General features: G+C 42.8%; 1 protein-coding gene across 5 annotated transcripts in view; it reads left to right on the top strand.

Annotated features, from left to right (window-relative positions):
- ARIH1 (ariadne RBR E3 ubiquitin protein ligase 1) overlaps positions 1 to 23,068 on the top strand; it is a 46,423-nt gene that overhangs the window by 11,181 nt on the left and 12,174 nt on the right. The window contains exons 2-9 of one of the 5 annotated variants that reach the window (XM_085515974.1): positions 6,895 to 6,962; positions 13,661 to 13,805; positions 17,488 to 17,580; positions 17,972 to 18,027; positions 21,611 to 21,677; positions 22,248 to 22,354; positions 22,773 to 22,815; positions 22,950 to 23,062. In XM_085515974.1, coding sequence (XP_085372100.1) covers positions 6,895 to 6,962; positions 13,661 to 13,805; positions 17,488 to 17,580; positions 17,972 to 18,027; positions 21,611 to 21,677; positions 22,248 to 22,354; positions 22,773 to 22,815; positions 22,950 to 22,961 — 591 coding nt within the window. In that variant the 3' untranslated portion in view covers positions 22,962 to 23,062. Of the gene's footprint in view, positions 1 to 871; positions 990 to 6,894; positions 6,963 to 9,249; positions 9,470 to 11,653; positions 11,677 to 13,660; positions 13,806 to 17,487; positions 17,581 to 17,971; positions 18,028 to 21,610; positions 21,678 to 22,247; positions 22,355 to 22,772; positions 22,816 to 22,949; positions 23,063 to 23,068 lie in introns of those variants that run through there. The other 4 variants (XM_085515971.1, XM_015872368.3, XM_085515972.1 and 1 more) reach the window with 4 other exon arrangements.

Raw genomic sequence — 23,068 nt, 5'->3', positions numbered from 1 at the left:
TAAGTGTAACAGACACTTTTCAGTCAGATACAACTCATTACAGCGTACAGATTTTTAATGTACAGTAACAGATCTCTGAGAATGAAGTGGTGGTTTGGTCTGTTTGAAAAGCTTGCAGATTCTTGTTTTGTGTAACTGCCCTCAGAAAAGCAGATTTTCATGCTCGTTAGTTGTATGGCTCATGCAGCACTGATGTCTTCCCCAGGTGAAGTCCAGTTTCTGATACCTTCCCAGTTTTACCCGCAGCATCTTCCTCAGGCTTTTACTTTACATTCAGTGCTGGGGTGGTTTGGCCAGGTGCTTAAGCAGCAAAAAGGAAATTGTATTATCCATAGGCTGTTCTGACCAAACTTATATTCATCTAGGTGTGAAACGAGCTTTCTGAATGATGTGTTCTGGGATGAGTGCTGAAGTTGCTCGTGGGATGATGCAGTAGAACAGTGGCTGTAACTTACATCAGATTGTACTTTGATATGTTTTGAAGCCCTCTGGGACAAGGAGATCTGGAAAGCCTGTTAACATGGGGAGAACCCAACTTGGACATGCTGTCATGTGGTGCTTGGCAGGCTGATCTCACAAACAGAAGCTTGTTGGCAGCAAGTCCCAATTGTACCAACTCAGCTGTCTGGCATTGCTGTGATCTTGGTTCTGGAACTGGTCTGGCTCAGAGTAAACCAACAAAACCCCTTTTACCCAGCTTGCTAATTCCAGCTGTCATTCAGGGACGTTGTTTCTTTTTGTATTTAAAAAATGCTTTTCCATTCCTCTTGAACCAACACTGCGTGCGGCCCCCCGAGTCCCACATAAGTGAATTGTCTTACAGGTTTGAGGCAAGAAATGAAGCCATAATCACGTGTATCTTTTAGGCTGCTGTGGGACTAAACGTATCAAACAGTGCTTCTTTCCACTGCTGGGGATGCTTGTGATCTACAGGAAACCAGCAGCTTCCTTCTGTCTGGTACAGTTGGATCCATTCGCAGTACATGGAGGTAAATAGTAAGTCTGGTGGGTCAGAACACAGTGGAGTTGGGTAAGAGTCTTTGTAGTGTGGGCTCAGAGAATAGTGGGGAGAAGGCTGGAGGAGCAGTTGTGTGTGATGTCAGGTTGGAATGGGAACCCATGGGTTCTTTGTCTTCAGGGTTGCCCTTATACAGCGTAGTCACTGGCTTGTATGCAGTTTTCTTCCTCTGCTGTGCAAGATCTTAAGGAGCTGCTGAAATAGTAAATTGACTAAATTATAAGGAAATGATACCAGCACCTTCTCCTACTCTTAAGGCAAGTCTTTGCGGATTGGTGAGTGGGAGGCAATGGGCTGAGTTACCCTATTTTGACGCATACGCAGCACCCATGTGCTCCCACTTTGGTTCTCAGTATGTCAGCTGTAGTTGCTCAGTGGCAGCTTGGGAAACTGTAGATGTGACACGTGGGGATTTCTCATGATGGGAACCACCAGAAGGAGCAAAGTACTTGGTGAGATGCTGCCATTGGGGGCAGTGAAACTACAGCACTCGGTGATGTGAATGAATTGGAAGCAGGATGTTGGTTGTGCTCGGGCAGTGTACAGGGGCACAACTTGTCCACGTTCACAGTGCCTCAGCCTGGGGTCTTTATTCTGTAAAGGTTTACCTTTGTTCCTTAAAGATGCAACAAAAAAGAAGTAAAAGCCAAAATGTTCAACTGGAATGTGTCAATTAGGAGTTTATATCTCCATCAAATCATAGATTTCCTGGTATAGGGGCGATCATACTTGAAAACATTCAGTACAGCCTTCCATAGCATGCAGTTGTTGAGCTGCTGCAGCTGTTGGAGAATGCATGAAGCACAGCGAGTGCGTCCAGTGTTCTTTTATTTAGAAGTATTACAGTATGAATTCAGCTTTGGCATTTCCAAATTTGCTAATTCATCCCGGAGTTGTTGCTTCAGGAGTTTTTTGGTTGTTTTTTGTCAGATTTAAAAGCTTTGTTAGACAATGGATTTTTGTTGTGGCTTTTAATCATTAACCTGAAAACTTTCCAAAAGGCTTCAAGAAAATGTGAAGCAGCTGACTGCTTCGTTTTTCTCTCTTGAACCAATTAACTCAAGTAATAGAGTTTTCTCCAAAGTTGCTTTTTATTATCTTCCTCTGCTAGAGCAGTGTATGATGGTCAGCTGGAAACAATCAGCAAAGTGCAGATAGGTTACTACAAACTGAGATCTTGATATCAAGCTGCAGTTTGATGCCATCGCATAATGGTACTAACTCAATAATTTTGCAGATCTTCATTTTCAGAATTAGAGATGATATGAGAACGGCAATTAATGAGATGAAGTCAGGTGTTGGATGGAGATGAGGCTGAAGCTGATGGATGTATTGGATGTGCAGTGAATAGCAGCTGGGGGACAGCAGCATGGAGGTAGCCTGGTTTTGTGCTGAGTCGTTTGGAAATGCAGGAAGGTGGTAAATTTGGGTGATTCTATGAAGCTGTATTTTAGCATAGCTTCAGTGCGATTGTAGGATGCAAAGATCACATCCTGAGTGGAATGCAATGTGAATTGTACTGTTTTCTTATTACAGTTTCTGGCAGACTTTGGAGGGGGTTCCAAGTGTGTTTGTTGTGCCAGCCCCATAAGCTGTGATGGCCTCAGGAGATGGCAGAAGAGAGAATGGATGAGCAGTGGTGGACTGATGTGTTCTGCTGCTGTCCTCATCTTCTCACAGAGCACTCTCACAGTCTGTAACTGAGCCAAACTATATTAGGTTACACAAAAGTTTTCTAGCAGCTTCTCAGAGCACTCGATGTTCTTAAAAACTAGTGAGCCTGAAGATAAACCCTTCAGGAGATCAGCTCCTGGAAGTGCTCCACGCTTAGATCTCATCTTCTGCCTTTGGCTCCTGGGAATTTTATTAAGCTGCTAGAAATGGGTTTCTGTTTGTGAGATTTCCTGCAATTGTAAGAATAAAGGTGAATGGATCTTCCCTAAGAAAGATCTCTCGGCGCGCCAGTAGAACAATGCAAACCTTAAGGTGTCAGTGCTTCTGTAATGTGATTGTCTAAAAGCTTGTTCAGAACACTTAGGGATAAACATACTGAGTCCAAAATTTACCCATATGGGGCTGGGGGACACGAAGCGAGGAGCAGTGGTGTTAGGACAGAGCAGGTGATCTAGTTCTTGCAGAACTCAGTGCTTTCAGTGCTAACTTTGCTGTAGGCTGACTGAGGAGGCAGCTGTGCAGTGCCTGCTGTGTTTTATGGGTTGCACTGTGCTGCAGGTGGAGAGCGAGCAGTGACAGTGTAAGCCTGGTGTGCTTTGCAGTAACAGTGATTGCTGGGGTGTTTGGTTCCTGATTGGTGGTGGCATTTAATGCAGGTGAGCATTGCCTGTTGCCGAGCCATCCCTTGCAGCCTGGAGCCATCCCAAGAGCAGTGGGGTGACACACAGTGCATCCAGTGCTGAGCTGCAGCAAAGGCAAACCAGAAGTCTGCAATGGACACAGAAATCTTCCAAACCTTCTCACGGTGAAATTGCTCCTAGTCCACCTGCTGTCAGATGTGGCATGTTGGTTATTTTGGATATTCTCCCTTCTGTGGCATGTTGCACACAGCGGTGGGAAGGCTGGGAGATGCCATTCGATCCTGCACGTGCTCAGAGGGCAGCTGCAATTTCCACTCCGTGCTCCTCTGCTGGCAAGTGCCGTGTTTTTCACTGATGAAATATTTACAGTGGTGGCATGACACCAAGCAGATGTCTGCCTGCTTGTTCCACATAGGTGGAATTTTGACCTCTTTTTCTTTGGCAACCCATTGCTTTTCCAGCAGTTTGTGTGATGTTTCACTAACAAGCAGAAGTGTTCATCTCTGCGCTTGAGCACTTTGAAACCAGGTGCTTTCCTTCCTGACTGCTGGAGCAGCTTCATAGAAAACCAAACTGGAAGCAGCATCAAGTTTGTATCAGTGGAGCAAGTCTGAGCAAGCTGCTGCTGGTAGGAAATGGATCCTGCAGCTAGGATGAAAACTCTTGTCATGATTAAACAGCAAAATGCGAAGAAATGGAAAGAAACAAAATGAATTCATCGATACCAAGTGTGAAGGAGGTTGGAAAGTCATCTGCTGGGGAACGGGGTTTAAGATGAGCTGTTAGTAAATGGTTTTGATCTGGAGTGAGTGCTCCAATTGGGACAGCAGCTTAACTCCCAGCATGTGCTGAGAAGCTGGAATCTGAAAGATGCTGTTATCTGGACAAACCATGCCCTGTCGTGACAGATGAAGATATGAATATACTGAGCACTGCAAACTGTCATTCAGCAAATTACTCTGCTTGGAAACTCAGTTTTAAGCCAATGTCCTCCTGATCTTTGATTTAGAATTCACTTAATGGTTTTGTGCATCCAGGTTTCTCCTTTCCCTTTGTACCTTTATTTAGGTGGCCAGAAAAATGGAACTCGGACACTCGTGACCCAACTCCTGAAATCCTGCTAAATGAAGGAGTTTTGTGTCAATTTGTGCTGCTTCATGGGAGAAGTCCAGGTGTGACTTCTGGACCTTGATAGCTTCCCTCTGTATCCTGTGTGCATCAGGATGTTGAAGTATTGTAGTATAGATACCAATGGTAAATGTTAATAGCTCCCCAAGGAGCAGGGAGGTGGAATCTGTTTGAAGCAGATTGGAACCTGGCTGCTTTGTGAGCCCAAACCAAACCCCGGCTGCAGCCTGCCTGTATCTGGCTGGGCAGAGCTCTGCGCTCTGCTCCTTGTGACAGCACGTCTCCGAGTGCCCAGAGAATTTCAACAAAATGGCTGCGCTCCTCAGCTCTCATTTCTATCAGGGTGTCAACAGGCGCGATGCCCCGAGCTCCAGCCAGTTGGCCTCTGCTCATTGTGGAGAATATAGCAGGTGCTTGTTGTAAATGAAATCTATTTAGGCGTCTGAATGACAATGGAGTGTCTGAATAAGTTAGTTTTCCCTTAGTTTCCCATCTGCTTCTGGCTGCTTCGCTCAGTCGTTGTTTTATTTTTCATCAAACAGAAAATGCCCTTTGTAAGAGCAGGCTTCTCCCAGCACGGCACTAATCCTGTCTGAGCGGTGCTGGGGCCTGCTCGTGGTTAATCCCTGCGGGGCTGTGGCCGGAGCGTGATCCTGTGTGCAGGTGGGGAGCAGTTGGGTCAGGATGGGAGGGGGACCCTCTGTCAGCAGCATCCATGGAATGCTTTGGTAATGCTTGCAGGTGTACCAAGTGGCTGCTGGTGTCTCACGTGGTGCTGCTGCAGAGCTGTAGCAGAGCCAGTATCAAAGCAGGGGGTGGAACTCAGCTATTTTGGTGTTAACTGTGGGTACAACTGAGTGTCTTAGGACCTGGGTAGGAGACATGGCTGCTCTGTGACTCTCATTGGGGTGGGTGCTGGGATTCACCAGTTTCAGAGCTGCTCCCAAATAACTGTGAGAAGGATACATGTGCAGGCAGTTAATGTTGAGCAGCTGTTACTGGCACCTCTCGGGTGTGCCTGGCCATAAATTAGGCCAATCCTTCATGCCAGAGCTTTTTGCATTTGCATTTATCTGGGACTTGTATTATGCAAACCAAGCCTGTCATCACTGCCTCCCTCCTCTCCTTGGGTCCTCCCTGTGTGACGCAGGCGCGGATTAAATTCCTGCATGCAACATAACAAGGGCAGAGCGGTGTTAGTCCTCTGTATCAGTGAAACACCTAGTGAGGTTTTGCATTTCAGATTGTGGATGGGCCAAGCAGCTATTTCTGGTAGGAACTTGTGCTGCTGCTGCAGTTTCCTTTTTTTTATTCAATTAACATACTGAACAAACTGTGCCCTCGCTATGTGAAGCTGAAGTCCAGCAAGCCACTGAGATCTATTTATTTGTGATGGATTTGCCTTGTTATGCTTGGTACTCACTTCAGAGCAATTTATTTCTTTACTAACAGCATATCCTACCCTTTGGAATAGGGAAAACTTGTCTGGCTTTCTTCTTTGAAAGAGAAAACTCGGACACTGCATCAGTGTCTTAACCTGCTAAGCAATTAATAGGTAGTCCCCACTATTGGTGTTGCTGCTGGAAGATGCTGTCCTGCTGGCCCCTAGCTCCTTATTCCTGCCCTGTCCCTTGTGCTGCTGCAGCTGGCTGTGTTGTCAGGCAATAGAAGAGATCAGGGGACTGATCAGAGGGGGAAAAAATCAATTTTCAAGGTGGTAATTTGCAGTGTTGCAGCATAAAGAAAAGTTGTACTCCTGTGGTGTGGTGAGTGTGGGATGTGTAGCTGAGGGTGGGACTGCTGCTTGGGCTGGCAGGGCTGGCTTTTGGCAGCTTGAAGTTGTAACTATAGCCTGCAGGTTCTGAAATCACATTGCTGTTTCGTGTCCTACTTTTCAGCAGCCTCAGAGAGTCTGCTGAATATCTGCCCTGAGGCAAACTTCCATTTTGGTGTTGGATGGCAGAGGATGCGCACCCAGTCCTGGGGTGCTCGCTGCCGCCTGCGCTGTGTGAACAGTCCTCACACTGAGCTGGAGCAGCTTGGATTTGGGGAATTAATACACAATTTTGGGGTGTGACAGATGGCTTCTGTTGGGTTTCTTGTTGCAAACCCTTGTTTAGAAGGGAGAGAGGAAATTGGAGGAAAAACTTGTAGAAAGGAAAGCTGACTTTCTTTCCAGACCAGCTGCCCTTTCTGGATTGTAGCATCATCCTGGTTCTATGCTGTGGAAGCACGTGGGGCATTGAGATGCTGGGCCTTTCTTGTCTACCCAGACAAACTCTTTTCCCAGTGTATGCTCAAGTAATTTGTGCAGACAGTATGTTATCAGGCACACTGACGTCCTTATTTACTTGTTTAAAACTGTGCTTGGGATTTTTCATAATGCCGTTTTAACATGTTAAAACAGTTATTCAGTTTTCTTTTTTCTTCTAGAATCCAGCGACTATCACTCGAATACTGCTTAGCCATTTCAACTGGGATAAAGAGAAGCTGATGGAGAGGTAAGAAGCCACACTGCACGTTAATCCAGTAATAAATGTTTCTGCAGGCATGATGTGTAAACAGATGAATTGCACAGTGCGTGGCAGAAGCATCTCTTGTATAAGCTCAAAACGTTTCCTCCTTTAGTAACTCTTAGTGGCTGGATAACTCCTGGCTTTAATGCTAATAATGCCTGTTTGGCTTCAGTGAAGTTTTGGGAGTTAGTTGCCTCTTGGAGGAAGGCAAAGCTTGGTTTGATTGCCTGCAGCCACTGAGTTTTTGCACTTTGGACTAAAGCAAGCAGGAACAGGTTCCTGTTATCTTGTGACTGTTTGGGGTTTGGATTTAGTTACTTTTTGTATGTCATCATAGCATGTATGTTCCTGACTTGTTTATTCCTCAGTCTTGCCAAGACCAAATTCATCTTGACTGATGAAGGGTGCTGGTGAAGTGCATCTGCCTTTATCTTTATGATTGCAGCACTAGTTTTTTTGCATGGTGTGTATAAATAATGGCTGGAATGCTGTCTCCCTCAGAGCAGAGCAGTTTATGGCTGCTTCTCATCTTTGGTGCCTAGCTCTTGCAGAGAGTTGCTGGTGAAAGTACTTTCTAGTTTGCTGGGTTGAACCCAGTTCAGTGCTAAAATGCACTTCTAGTTTTCATTTATTTTGTTGTGGTGTTGTTGCTGTTGAAAAGATCTTTAGGGAGCTAGAGAAATCTGCTTACTTGTAGAAGCTGGGGGAAGAATTAGGCTGGATCAGAAGGAGCAGTGAAGGATGCACAGTGACTTATGGGGTGGTCTTTGTACCAAGTGTTAGAGTGAGGACAGAAGAACTATAGGATTTCATTATTGCCATTTGCTTTACTCAGTGATTGGGTATGAGAAGGCAGGGTGCTTTGCAGGCCGTAAAGCTCTGCAGAAGGAGTTGTTGTATTGCTAGTTGATGCCAACTAGGAGAGCAGTAGCTCTGCAGCAGTCTGCTGGTTCTGGAGCTGAAATGCTTTCTGGCAGGGTGAGTGGTGCCTTAACGTTTTTAGGTAGTGCTGGGACATCTCTTACGTTTTGTTTGGCTTAGATTTTTTTCTTTCTGAACTATGTTTTCTTTAAGCTTTTCAGTCTGGGCTTTATTTTTGTTAGATTGATGACCTTTATTAGGCAGTGCTTAGAAGTATATGAAAGCTTTGTGTTATGGCTGAATATAGTCTTTTTGAGGTGATGTAAATTGACTACAGCTGTTAAGCATTCAGATTTAGTTCCTTCTATGTAACTTCTTAGTTCTTCCTCTTTAAGGTTCTTGCGCTGGTTCCTTTGGTTGGACTAAAGTTCACTCTTTATCTCCATCTCACTTAGAGATACCCCACAGAAGTGTACCAAGCTGTCATTCATTTATTCAGGAGATTTTTTTTTTTTTGGCCCTTCTCACTTAAAGTTTGCTTTGTTAAGTCTGCCATTGATTTGAAAGCAGAACAAATTTGGGCTGTGGATTTTTATGAAGGAGGTGTTAGCCACTTAAGTGGGAGGTATTGTTGTTAAAAGAAAGCTTTTACAGGTTGCAGCCAAAACATAATTAAGCACATATAAATATTTACCAAGTCTGCAGGTAAATGTTTACTCTCTGTACATGTTCATTAAAAGACTTATCTTAATTCTATAGGACTACCCCTGTGAGAAATGTGATGTGTGGCCTTTCCTTATGCAGAACTGTTGCATGCTGCCCATAGTTCCAGTGCTGATAAGCCCACTGGATTAGAAGAGCACACTGTCTTCTCCCGAGTAGCTGTTGCTGCTTTCTGTCACTTCTTCATCAGACAGCCATCTGCTGACACCACGCTCAGCCCGGAGCAGGATGCTGACAGCTGGCTCTTGGTAGAGCGGGGAAGAAGATGTTGTAGTCATTTTGATATTAGGGTAGGAGGCAATTGATCACTTGGGCAGCCAGGAAGCGAAATAGTCAGTATGGAATGGTGATGGAGCTGGAAGTGAAGCCATGAGCTAGCTACAGATGGCATCTCTTATCTTAAGCACTTGAGCTCTTATAAATTTGGCCTCTTTCACTCCTAATAACCATTAGGAAAGCTTTCCAGGAAGTTCCTGTTGTTGCCTGCTGTTTGGATGGGTTTACTGCTTGCTCAGATAGAATGTTCGGGTGCAGTTTCAGGTATTTGATAGCACACCAAGCCCGAGTTGCTTAATGGTGTGTAGAGAGAGCTAGCCAGCATCTCTTTTGCCCTAGTTCATCGTGAATCAGCAGGACCTGGCAGGCAGCTGTTTCAGTCTTTGCCTGCAGCAGAGCAGATAAACTGAGTGGCTTCTTTTTTGATAAGTGCTGAGTGTTATTTACTAGGGATTGTGAGACAAACATTTCCATATTTTAAAACATGAAAACTTCTTCGTTGCTTTGTTATATTGTTGCACACAGGTTTTTAATAAGCAGGTTACTGCTGTCTGTGACATTTTTGTCATGAGATAATTGCGTGGAGTTACTAAAAGGGCAGGGTGTGTTAAAGGTATTTATTTTGCTTGCAGGTAAGTAATAGCCACAACTGAAACTCTGCCTTGTCTGCTGATGGAGTATTTGATTGGGTCTGAAAGCCAGATGGGTGTTTTGGAGTGGGTGCTCTGAAGGATATAGAAGTGGGCAGTGGAGGAGATGCTCCAGTTCTGATGTGCTACGTATGCCTTGGGGAATAGAGATGTAAAGTTGTTTTAAGAAGAATTAATTCAGCATATAGCCAGTGCTTAATTTAGTTGCTGGAGGTACAGAGTCCAGCTGAAGTCCAGCACAGGTGCTTCTCTGTGTGGCTGTGTCTCTGCACTGGTGTTAACTTGGTGGCTTGGCTACTAGCTCCAGTTGCCTTTCCTTCTTACCTCTGTGGTCCTGTCTGTAGGTCTGTCTGTCTCCTTTCCTTGGGGCAAGCAGGTGCTTAAGGCTATTCAGCAGGACTGAGCAGGTTAAAAACAACATAATACTGAGGGTTTTCATGTTAAGTATTCCCTAGGATGGAATTTATGTCTAAAGACTGTCCATAGGTAGTTAACGGCAGCACTGTCTTGGTACGCTACAAAAATTACAGAAGAACTTCTAAAGTGTTTTCACTCGTGTGGCTGTTCTGTACAAAACAGCAGAGAAAGCAACTCCATCTGTAATAAATGAACTAAATGAACTTCAGTAGCTGGTTGTATTAGTTTATCAGTCAGCTCTATTGAGCAAAATCTGATGTTGCATAGGCCATAATAGTTCTTGAATGCCATTAGTGCTAGAATTACTGGATTCCTTTTGTGTGGAGAGAAGACGTGCATAAGGGATTTAATTGCTAGGCCTGTGTGAATGAATACTAATGTCAGAAGGATGGAAGAGGTGCTGTCGTTCTCCTTCAGGCTGAAAAGGAGGACTGAGACACAAAGAAGCAGCCCTTTAGTAGCCAGAGCTTTAGGGATGGTGTCAGAATAGCCAAGAGAAAATCAGGCTTTGGGGTGCAGGAGTGCCCTGCAGTGAGGATAAAGCACGGAGCCAGTCTTCCAGTTTCCATTCAGTAATGATTGTTGCCACATGGTCTGCATCAGTGTGGTGGGGTAGAAAAGGAGATGACCACATGCAGGACAAGCAGGTGTCAGGGCATCCAGGTCAGTGGGAGAGGAGTGAAGGGTGGGGGGCTGGTGTAACTGTGGAGCTTTCAAGGAAGAAAGATGGGAATTTAAAGGCTCTTTCTCCTAGGTTTTGCAGCAGAGATGATAGCATGGATGAAATCTAATATAAGGGCATATGTTATAAATACAGAATTTAAGGTATGAGCAGAAATACTTTGCTTAAGATAGAAGTAGCAGACTAGAGGGAACCTGTTAATAAGTCCCTTAGTAGTTAATTGGGGGATGAATGTTTGTTAAACTTAACAATTGCCACAAATCTGTTTGGAGGCATTCAGTTCCAAGGAGAATCCAGGTGTCACACAGGAGAAACAGCTGGGAGAGTCCTGGGGTCCTAGCAGTGGAAGCTGTACAAAGAGTCATGACAAGTCTCATCAAAAGAGGTGGAGAAGACTCTGGAGTTTCTAGTAGATGAAAAATGTAGCTGCTAGCAAGGAGCTCTTGAGGAGGGTAGGCATCCCATAGGATGCTTTTGGTGGATACCTGCAGGAGAAATGCAGGTGAAATCGTATGAGATTGCAGTGAAATCTTGTCAGGGTTGCGTTTATTTTGTCATCTGTGATTTGAGAAGGATGAATGGAGATAGAAAGCAGCCGAGAAACTGCTGGGACAGTCAAGTGGAGGAGGAGCATTACATGAGTAGCAGACTGCAGTGCTGGTGAGGCTGCCACAGCTACCAACTGCAGAATTGTCTTGAGGAAGAACACAGGGCAAAGGGGACCCACTCAGAAATATGGTCTGTGCTGACTCTTGAACAAGCAGAGCAAAAGGTTTGGTAATTGAAATTGTTAGCCATGGAAGGAGCTGGAATAACGTATGGGTAGGTGTTCATTGTGTTGACACAAGGAGTGGTGGAGTGGTTGGAGAACTGTTGGACTTTGGAGTTCCCATTTCAGTTGTGTGTGTTCAGGGAACCCCAGGTTTTTCCTAGGCATTGTGTAGAGTTCACATTTTCTTGCTGCGTGATGACAGTCAGATAGTTGTGGAGATGACTTGCTCAGAGCATCCTGGCACAAAGAAGAAAGCAAATGCATTAGAAGAAAACAGATTGCATGAGGAGGAGGAAAACCCATTTCCCTTCAACACTGGTATGGATAACACAGTTTCAAAGAGCATAGTGAATGCTATCGAAATCAGCGATGCAGCAGTTCTGAGGGCAAAACTAAGCTTTTTTCTTTTATCTCTATGTGGTTTCTTACCCCTTTGTGTGGCTGTGCTGAGATTCCCAGCTGCCTTGTTTGCTTCCTGGGGAAGTGTAGGAGAGAAACAGGTGCATCTGAGGTGGAAACGCTTTAATATGGGCTATGGATCAAGTACCAAAATGTAAGCACCCGAATGTTTAGCAGTGCATTAGTACTTGAAAGTGTTTAAGTTGGATACAGGGTTTATGCATGTAACTTGGGTTAGCATTACTGCTAGCCTTGAGTCCAGTGAAATGGTGAGCTCCTCTCTGTTCTTGGAGAAACTACTGAAAGGCCAGGAAGGAAATAGACGTTGAGAGTTGGCTGCTGATGGTATTTGGAGGGGGAGAGAGTTCCAGGTGAAAAAATAGCTGTTGGTGTCATGGCTCAGAATCTCTTGCAGATTTTATAAGAGGAAAGCGGCCTAATGACTGGTGGAGCTGAGTTCCTGTTGTGGGGATGTCCTTAAAAACAGCCCACCATTACAGATATCCCTGGTATTTCCATGAGCGTTGAGCCAGCTGTAAATGCTAGCATTGAGGTTGCGTCATGGGATTCATCTTGAAACTGTTTTCTTTGCAAACTTAACACTGTTTGCCTGTTCATTTCAAATAGATAACGTCTTATGCTGCTTGTGCTGCATATAAGAACAATTTGAGCACTGGGAGCATTTTGTGGAGTTAATATTTATCTGTGACTTCAGCTGACAGGCGTATAACAGAACTGCACTGAATTCACTTGCTCAAAGTTTCTAGATATGAATAATCTCAAAAGCAGGCCAAATATCTTGGTTAAGCTAAATCCTTCAGCTAACACCAAAGGGCAATGGCAAACCTCACATGTGTTGTGATTCCAGAATACACCAATACCTTCAAAATTCTGTGTCATGAAAATTAAGATGTAGAGTATGTGATCTGCATCAAGAATTGTATGAAGAAGCTGTGAACCATTTTCTCAGTGGTGCATTGACTCATGACATAATGATTTTGATGGCACAGCAATGGGGTGGTTTGGCATAAAAACCAAAATTCCATGTTTATAGGTAGTGAGGATGGAGTCCTAGGACTTGGGTGGCAGTAGCTGAGTGTTCTTTGATGAGAAATAGGAGATAAGACATTTTCTTAACTCTTCTTGTTCTGGATGCTGCTTTGTATGGGTTTAACTTGCTGGTGATGGAAGGAGGGAATGGAGCGACTTGTTTACTTGTAATGAAAAGGAGATGTACATTAGGCAAGGTCAGCTGGTTATTTCTCAGATCTCATTGGTTCTTTGCAAGTGCTGCAGAAAGATGCAGTGCTTGGAATTGGGAAGAGTTTGGCCTGTCTGCTTATGGTTCTTTCCAGTCTGTCTCTCCTCAGGACCTCTTCAAGATGCTTAACATATAATAAATGCATTGAGGAAAATACAAAGTACAGGAGCTAGGAATCAGCTAATTGATGGATGATGGCTTTCCTCTGCCTCCTCTTTAATGTTTTCTTGATTAGAATCTTAGCCAAAAAACTTAAGTTGAAAAGAGAATTGAATCTAAGAATCCAACCTGTGCTTTGGGAAGGTGTTCTGATGCCTGGGATGTGAAGTGAGGTGTTCTTGTAGTTTGCTGTCTTGGGGCTTTCATGCACAGTGGTCTCTTGGAGAATTGTGAGTTATCTGAAATGCAGTTGAAAAGCTGAATATACCCGAGTCTTCAGGAGCGTGCAGTTCAAGCCCCAGTCTCATGTTTTTAATATCCACCTCTGTAATCAGGAATGCAGTATGTCTTATTAATGAAGAGCCTGCTGAAAGTAGTTGGTGTGTTATATGTTTGGTTTTTTTCTTAAGCATTGAATCAACTTGATGTTTAACTGCAGCATTTAAAATAACTTAAAGTTTTGTTTTCTTCTGTGTTCTGCAGGTACTTTGATGGCAACTTGGAGAAGCTCTTTGCAGAGTGTCATGTAATTAATCCAAGTAAAAAGTCTCGAACGCGCCAGATGAACACAAGGTCATCAGCTCAGGATATGCCTTGTCAGATCTGTTATCTGAACTACCCAAACTCAGTGAGTGTTGGCATCCAGGGTGGTGGTTGGCTGGTAACTCTCCTGACTTTGCTGTCTAAAGCTTCACATTTTGGCAGCTCTGTAAGGACTCATCCAACAGCATTTGAAAAAAGCCTTCACAAAAAAAAATTAACAACAACAAAATATAAGGTTTCATTTTCTGATTGAGCCTTCTTATCTCTAGTTTAAGCCTAGAAAGCACCATTCAAGGTTCTCTCAATACAGTAAACCGTGTCTTGTGATCTGTGTAGTACAGTAGGGACCATGAAATGATTTATGCATTCCCTTAATTCTTACTGTGTGCCTCAACAGACTTCTATTATTATTATTATTTTAAGTAAACTTCACAGAGTAGTTGTTAAATGGAGCAGCATTGTGTATCAGGGTTTTCTGCAGAAAGCCTGGAGGATGCTGGGCTCTGGGCAGTGAGGTGGTAAAGTTATTCAGGAAAAGGCAAGTGGTGGATCAAGTGATTTTTGAAAAGGTCACATAACAATTGAGACGTGCAAATAAATGACAGATGAAAGGGGGAAAAAGTAGAAAGCTTGACAGGCAGAGGTATTTACTTAAATAGAATGCTAGGAAAGGAAATGGCTTCTAAAAGAAGTAAAAAATAATGTAAAGTAGTCAAGCTACAACATTTAGTATAAATCTAGGTGAGGCTAGGAATGAAATGAAGCTGTGCAATTTGGAGGATGCAATCAGTGATATTTCTGTCCCGGTCTTTATTGTGCTGCTGCAATACCTCTATAACGGGAGAAGATTAGAAGTACTTGTGGGAGCCCTAATTCAGTCTTTCAGTTTGTGATAAGATTGAGAGCATTTTTTCTTTAGCTATTCACAAACACTATATATGCCAATAATACTATTCAGAGATCCAGATTTCTACCATGTTTTGCATGGGTGAGCAACTTGCTATTGGCTTCTATGGGGCAGGGCATTATGATGGGAAATTCAGGAAGAATGTAAGTGGAAAAGCACAAACGTGAGAGTCTGTCAATGGTTTTGCCCAAGGGCAGAATGCTGACATGCATCAGGAGTTCTTCCTTCACGGGATCTTGCCATTTCTGGTGGAGCTGCTCTGACCCCCTAAAACACTATAGCATTTGCTTGACCTTTAAAGAAAAAAAAGAGCCCTTTCCTAAGGCTTCCACTCTTGTTCAGGGAGTGTTTTGACTTGCCTTTCAGCAGTAATGGAAACTGTGAGTTTTGGACTTTCAGTAGCCTGGAGTTGAGTGCTTTTGCTAACACGGGCTTACTTACTTGTGAGGCTGTTCTTCACTTGGGAGTGAGCAGAGCAGGACTCAGTTGGAGGCAGCTGTAATGCTCAGTGCTGTTGGGCCAGTGACCGTGAGGCTTTGTGCATCTCTTTTTAAGCTATACATGTGCTTATGACTTCCTTTTTAGAGAATATCTGTAAAGGATGACTATAGCTTGCTTTGTACAAACAAGTGTTTTTAAAAACAAAGATGTGTTTGAGAAGTTTTTCTGTCTCTACGTATATAAATCCTACTGTGTAATCACTTTTCCATGTTAGATAGTGAGGAAATTACATTGGCTATGGGACATCTTTGAAAACAGGAGATGGAGCAAGGGGCAAAACAGTAAGAGACCTCTTCCCCAAATGTCCATTGCAGGAAGAAGTCCTTTTGAATTTAGGTTTTATTCCTTAATGAATTATTTACGTTCTTTGTAGTGCAATTGCTGTGCCCAGCACTCGCAACCAACTCATTTTTAGCTTTATGCTGCCTGAGAAGCTGCTTTCTTGCTGCTGGAAAGAACTGCACAAAGCCCACCAACACTTCTTGCTTTTGTAGTTCCAGTAGCTTGTAAAAATAGCAGTGGCCCAGTTATGAGAAGAGCAACTCTTAACTGGAGCAGTGAGATGTTGTAAGGGAGCAGGGCTTTCTCTAAATTGTTGGTGCTTATTAACTTGAGATGCGGTTGAGGGAAACCTCTTGGTCTCTGTCATATCCAGAACCTGGAGTGTATAACGCTAACGATTTCTGTGGAAGGCTGTAGTGTCTCTGTGTCTAAGGTGACCAAATTCCATTTAGTTCAAGTATGTTTTGAAGCTGTTTTAGTCCATAGGATAAGCTACATACCGGACCTACAATCTCAGCTGTTAAATTCTCTGCTTCGGTCAGCTTTTACTCATTGCTTGCCCCCAGAAAAAGCTGTGCTTTTCCTGAGAGCCCCTTTCAGACCATGGAAAACTGAGACTCGCACCTGTTAAGAAATTTTAAGCTATAAGACTCTTAGAAGAATGTGACATTCTTGAATATTGACCCTGTTGTGTGGTCTTTGCAGGTTATGCTAGTCTGCTCTTTAAAATGTATAAAAGGAGAAATACACCTCATCCTTCAGATCCCATTAAAGGAGGGCTCTGTGCTTCAGTGTTCGTCTTTTTGCTTGTTCCCTTGACATCTGCAGTCAGCTTAGCCAAAAATAATTGGGAACTCCCTCAAAGTAAAGAAATGAGTTAGAAGATGCTCTGAATTCTTTGCAGCTTGGGAGGAGGTGTGGTGGCTGCCTTTTACGCGAGCACTTAGCAAATCTTTTCACTGCCTGAAATAACAGAAAGAGTTTCAGCTGAAGGTAGGCAGTTCTGTAGCTGCATGTGCTTGCTGCAGGAGTATTGAAGTTTGCTAAGGATGACCCCTTAGTCATTCAGATGGACTCTTCTCTCCTTAACAATCAACATCCTGCTGCTGTTTGAGGCTGTTCTCTGGAGAATACAAGGTTTCCTTTAATTTATGGAGATTTATGCAAGATGATGGTGTCTTGGGGGTGAGGCTCTTGTTTTAAGTGAGAATAAAACTGATCTGTGCTGTTAAGTACTGTAAGTGAACTACTTCTGGTAGTTTGTCCTGGCTCTCAGTGTGAACTAAATTTCAAGACAACCATAGAGAGGTCACCTATTCGACTCTTTCTACAGCAGTGTTTGCTTCTCCACCCCTTGAGTAACTGTTCAGCCCCAGTTGCTATTTTGGTGTACTCTGTGTAGGTGACCCATTCACCTGGTTGCTCTTTCCATCAGCTTATCATTATTGAATCTTTGTAGTTATTTACACCTGACACTTAGCATCCTCATCTGATGAGCTTCTGAGTTTGAGAGGGGAGCTTAGCAAGCAAGTTGGCAAACTGTGTGTGCATTAAAATGGAAGTGTGCACACTTTTATTTCTGTTGCTTAATGCTTGCTGATCACCAGGAGCTAAATTAGTGCCAGTGCATAGCAGGTATGAATATTATGGGAATTACAGGCAGTGCCCGTGTATGTGGTAGCAAGTCACATGGACCAAGAGGAGGAAAAAAGGCTTGATATTATCATGTAACTGTCACCTGTTTGGTGGTGCTGCCTTTATTTTATTAACCTCCAGGAGTAAAATGAGGGGAGAACCATTTTAACGTGAGGATGTATTTAAACGGGCAGACAGGATGGAAAGATCAGCCACACCTTTCCTTGCTGCTAGGGCTGGGGGGTTCAAGTCTGGTTTTGAAAGTCTGTCTAGAGCTGTGTTAGCAATGTTATGAGGTGATGATGGTACAAAGAAATAGCAGAGGCTCAGATTTGGTATGGGGATGAGAGATGCAGTCAACTGTGCAACACTAAGAAAGGTGAAATGATGCCATGAATTTGTGTGGTAAAATAACCTGTCATGTTGTGTTCTGTCATTGCAGTACTTTACTGGCCTCGAGTGTGGACACAAGTTCTGTATGCAGTGCTGGAGTGAATATTTAACTACCAAAATAATGGAGGAAGGCATGGGACAGGTAAAATGGCAACTTGTGTACCTCATGTATTCTGTGTATTGGGAAGGAAGGGGGGAGTTCTTCACTAAAGATGAAAAACAAACAAAACAAGCAAACAGAAAAGCCAACAGAAAACCCACAAAACAGCAATGACAAAGCCCTCATACCTTAACACTTTGAAGGTTAGTCTTTACCATGAGGGAGGCTGGAGGATCTGAATGCAGTAGGTGCATGCATCTTTGTTGTGAGTGGGAGGAATCATGCTGTGCACAGTGGAACATCTGGGGTGTGATGATAAAGCCACTCTGCTGTTTTTGTTATGGATTGTAGTGAAGTCTGTTCCCTTGAAATTCTTTGTGATAGAAAAATAAGATGAATGCTGTTCCTTTTATGACCTGTTTCTTTTTTCCAGACCATTTCATGCCCTGCTCATGGCTGTGATATCTTAGTTGATGACAATACAGTTATGTAAGTATGAGAGTTGCTACTTCTTTGCTTTCCTCTTTTTTCATTTTGTTACTAATGTGCTATTCAAATGTTATGGAGAGCGTATAGAAAGCTGTGCAGAACTTTGATGTACCAGTGAGGTTGGTGCAGAAGTGTCTGTTTTGATACTAAACATTTTTTGATTTGTTTAGGTCTGAAAACTGTATGTCACAATACATGAAGGAAGGACTCCCTGACCTATTTGGTCATCAAGACAATAAAACAGACATAAGGAAGTCTTTCCAAACCCTGTTTAACTGCTTTGTGCATTTAGTTTCCTTCAGTTTATGTAGCAATTTGACTTCTCACCTAGGTCAACCAGCTGGTTCACCAGGTCTTATACCTGCAGTTAGTATGTGAGTCAGAGGAAGCTGGTCCTGTGTTCAGTGCGATGTAGGGGATGTTGTATGTCTTCTGATAGAGAGCAGTTGACCCTCAGACATAAGATTTGATTAAACTGGTATGTCATCTTCTGTTGCTTTGCTCGTTAACTTGTCTGGCTGAAGGATAACTACACTCATATGGTGAAGTAATGAATTTCTTGAGCTTCTTTTTCTTTTATATTGGGGGATGTTATTGCGTGAGTAATATCCTTCATAATACTGAACCTTGGTTAAGTTCATTTTAATTCTTCATGCTAAAAAACATCTAAACAGAAGCTCATTTTCTGTTACCTTACTCCTTCCTTCATGAAGCCTGACTCACTCATTGATATTAATTTGCTGTTTTTTCTATCAGTTGCTCCCAGACTGGTGACTTCCCATCTCTCTCTCTACGCTCGTGGCTCTGTTACTCATACCGTGTGGGCTGCAGAGAAGTGAACGAGCTGAAATGCTCTCATGCCCCGTTGAGGGATGGTTTGCGGAGTTCAGAGTAGAAACTAACTTAAGTTGGCAACTCTTGATTGAGACCTTTGTTTACTGGAGTCTGAACCCGACTTGCAGCGTGGTGTGCTCTTGGCAGGAAATTTCTCAAGGGTGTTCTTGATTAGAACAGTTTGTAAGATGTGCTGTGCATCTCTTCAAATAAGCAGCTGAAGGTGTTGGAATTAGTGGAGACAGTGGGTGGTGGCAGTGGCAGGATAGAAGAGGAGGAGAGCAGCTCTGGCTTTGTTGCTGCTCTGTGATATTTAACAGTAGGTCTGATGACCTCTGTGGTTTGCTTCATGGTTACTATAGCACAAAGAACCACGACCACATTCTGTGGGATTCTCTCACCTAGAAACAGTAGGGGCGTCTGACAACTGAATGACGCTTGTTCAAAGTGAACAGATTTTCCTGGTCTATATGGAGGTGAAAACCCAACTTCCCCTGGTCTTATGGGGCACTCCTGGAATCTCTGGGGGAAGGAAGGTGCATCTTCCTCAAAATCCTCATGCTTTGCTTGAAAATCGAAGATGATAATCTGCAGCAATTCTACTAAATGGCAAGAACAAAGACATAAGTAATACCATCTGGAATCCTCACCCTCCCCTCCAATGTACTTTTTCTCTTTTTAGATCTTTTTCTTTGTAAATCCTCCAGCTCTAGGCTTCCAAGCTTTAGAAGCCAAAGAGCAGTATGTACTGTCAAGACACACGAGAGCTTCCTTATCTATCACGTAGGTTAGATAGGCCAAATTATTCATTTATTCCTTTCTCAGTACTTTTTCTCAATGTAGCAGTACATGTGCAAACTACATTCTCTGTATACAAGTCCAAGCTGAACAATCCAGATGACTTACCTTGATATGTGAGTTTTCAGCTAGCAGATTGCTTGTTGGTGCTCCTCTTGCTCCTGTTCTTTTTGAGCTGAAGGAGGCTTTTTGAGCAGGGAGGCTTAGAATAGGGCCCCTTTCAGCTCTTTGGAGATCTTCAGACTAGCTGAAGGTAATCTGCTTCTAGCCCTTCTTCACCCTTGCTAACAGTGCTGGTAATTGCTTTAAATTTACATGAGATGAATTTGAAATCAGTCTGAAAATGCCAGTGTGTGTAGTATTTTCAGAACTTAGTTGCTTATAGAGATGAAGGGATGATACTTCCCTTGTAAGCAGTGTATTTTTCCAGCCTGGTATCTTCAGTGAGGTTGGCTCGTTTGTGTCTTGGCTTGTAGAAGAATGGACCCAAGGGGTGGTTTGTGGGCACTGGGAATGGGTTTCATCTCTTAATTTGTTTGGTTTATTTCATTGTTTGTGGGGGAAAAATCCAATAGTGCTCATCAAAGCTGAACGTAGAGAGGTGAGGGTGTTGACATGGACCAGTCCAGGAGGTTGGTATGCAAAGGCCACGGGTCATGTGTTCCATGTGCCCGGGCTGGGTATGGCATTACTCCTCAATTGCAGTTCCTGATGCATACGTTAAATGTCACAGATAAAACTTACTGTGTTTTTTTTTTTAATGCTTTAGAACCTTATGTATAGAGTAAGAAAGAGAGTCTTGAAATTCACACGACATGTTAAAATTCAGTGTTGGGTTTTTTGTTTTTCTTTTTTGATTAGTTTCACTTTGACATTGCAGGCTTATGGACATGGGCCTGATGAGATGCTTTGTCACTTGGTTTGTTTTTATTTTAGCGCTGGGAATTTGGCTGTCACGTGCTGTGTTTATGTAATAACTGGTGTGTCATTTGTCGAGGAGCTCCCCAGACTGCTCAGGGCGAGGGTTTATGCAACATCCCAGCGTCACGTGCTGTCCTTTAGTGCATGTTGACATGATAACATGCAGGAGCACACTTGATTCTGGCTGCACCCTGGAATGGTGTATTGATTGCAATATTTGTGTGGTATGGTTTTGTCAAGCTGAAATCCTGTTTAATTTAAAACAAATACCACAAAGTGCATCCAGCTTTGTGTTGCAAGGCTTTATAAACGCAGGTGTTTCTTTCATAACTGAGAAATGTACGCAGAGATCTTCAGTATGTAATGAAACAACTTACAACACATTCAGTATGGACAGTCTGCAATTACCTGCTGGGTCTGTGTGGCCGGGCCAGAATTGGTCACCATGCTCTTAAAGGATTCCTGTCTGTCTAGTTTTCTTCTGCTCTCTTGCTTCTAAGCTGACTTAATGTTGGTGCTGTATGTACCCTGTGATATTGAATTCAAATCAGTTTTGAATTTAAATTGACAACAGATTAAAAACACATTGACTTTAAAACTGAAATGGTAGCAGTCTTTTGAAATCCAGATAACATTAGATCTACCAAAGTCAATGAAGCACTTATTCTGAAGGCTTGCGAAGGAGTTTGACACAAAGTATGGCTGTTCTGTGTAGATGAGCCGGTGAAGCTGTTTGCTCTGCTCCTCGGTCACTCAAGGAAGTATTTTTTAAATGAAAACCATCCTCTCTCTTTAGGGGGTATTTCTCCTGGACTGTGTGTGCTGTCTGTCTGATTCTGTAATTAATATTAGAAGTTAAATACAATACCTTTCAATTTCACAGTACCAACAAATAGCAAATACAAAAAAGAAACCTGCAAGCTTAGAAGGAAGAATCAGAATCATTTGTCTTGACTTTCTGGTCACACAGGGGAGAAGGGACCTTTCTACTACAAGAATATATTTGGTTTTTTTTTCTCCTTTTCTGCAGGCGTCTGATCACAGATTCCAAGGTGAAATTAAAGTACCAGCATTTAATAACCAATAGTTTTGTAGAGGTGAGTTTTGATTTGAAATTTGTGATGGCTCCCAGAGTGTTTTTTCCTCCTGCTTGTGTACTGAACCAGAGTGAGGTTTGTTTATAGCTGCAGAGCAGGTTTCCTTTTGTGTGGTCTCTAATCAGATATAACTACAAATTAAAGGCTTTGCAGGGCTTGTTTTGTGGCCCATTTAGTTACAGGTTGGTTGTAGGAAAATAGTCGAGAAAATCTGTAGGACTACAGAGGTGTAACCTAAAGATAAGGTAAATATCTATAGATTACAAGATTGCAAGAGCTATTCAGTGTTTATTTTCTTAGAAGCACTTAATGTTTATGGTTTTTGAATGCTACCTAAGATGTCTCAGGCTGCAAATCGTGAAACACTTTTCTATTAAGAGCAGCGTGTCTTAAACATTTGACATTTGAAGTAAAGCTGTAAAATGTCTTTTAGCAAAATACTGATAGCTTCACTGCTCCCAAAGCACCATTCTGAGTTTGTCTTGATTTTTGAAAGCTTAGGTTTGTCCCAGTTTCCTGGATGTACATGTTCAAATCCACTATATTGTTTCTTTTTGCTTTGTTTCATAGTGTAATCGACTGTTAAAATGGTGTCCTGCCCCAGACTGCCACCATGTTGTTAAAGTCCAGTATCCTGATGCTAAACCTGTTCGCTGCAAATGTGGACGTCAGTTTTGGTGAGAACAATAAAGCAAAAGAAGTTAAGGTTGCCTTCAACTTAGCACTTTGAAAGTGGTAATAAAATGAAATAATGAAAGCTAATACAAGTTAATAATTAGTGAACTCTATTGTCTTTCCCAGGCGAGATCTTTTTATTCACCTTCTTTGTTTATAAGATAGCTAACTTTGCAAGGTTACCTGGATTGCTAGAAGGAAAATAAGACCCTGTTGAATCTAATATTAATGCCCAGACTGAATGCAGTGTATATCCAAATGAAGTTATGGGAGTTGAGGGTCTTTTTAATATGGGTAGTGTTTCCTTGGAGTTTTCCATATTCTATCAGCAGGGCCTCTCAGAAGAAAAATTTCCATGATGTTAACCAAATTAAATAAAAGAATAACCATGTACTTTATTTGCTGTTTTTCCCCTTACAGCTTTAACTGCGGTGAAAACTGGCATGATCCTGTTAAATGCAAGGTGAGCATCTCAAAGTTCTTTGCTAAGTGTGTGACTTTGAAACATTTACAGTCAACTTATGTGCATGACATGCAGAAAAAAGCTCAAGCTTTGCAACTGCTCACGTCAAGAAGCATTTTAATTCATCTGTTTAGGTGGTAACATGAAAAAAATTAGAGAAGTCTTCCTGGATGCCTTTAGGATGCTTCACTTTATTTGTGAACCTACACCCCTTGGGGAAGTGCCTGAAGGAGGAGGATATTCCAGATGAGAC

This window comes from Coturnix japonica, chromosome 14, assembly GCF_054131305.1.
Source record: "Coturnix japonica strain WE chromosome 14, WE-NBRP24, whole genome shotgun sequence".
In the NCBI taxonomy this organism is placed as follows: Eukaryota; Metazoa; Chordata; class Aves; order Galliformes; family Phasianidae; genus Coturnix; species Coturnix japonica.
Note: the sequence above shows the minus strand (reverse complement) of the source record. Positions and strands in the feature narration are given on the sequence as shown.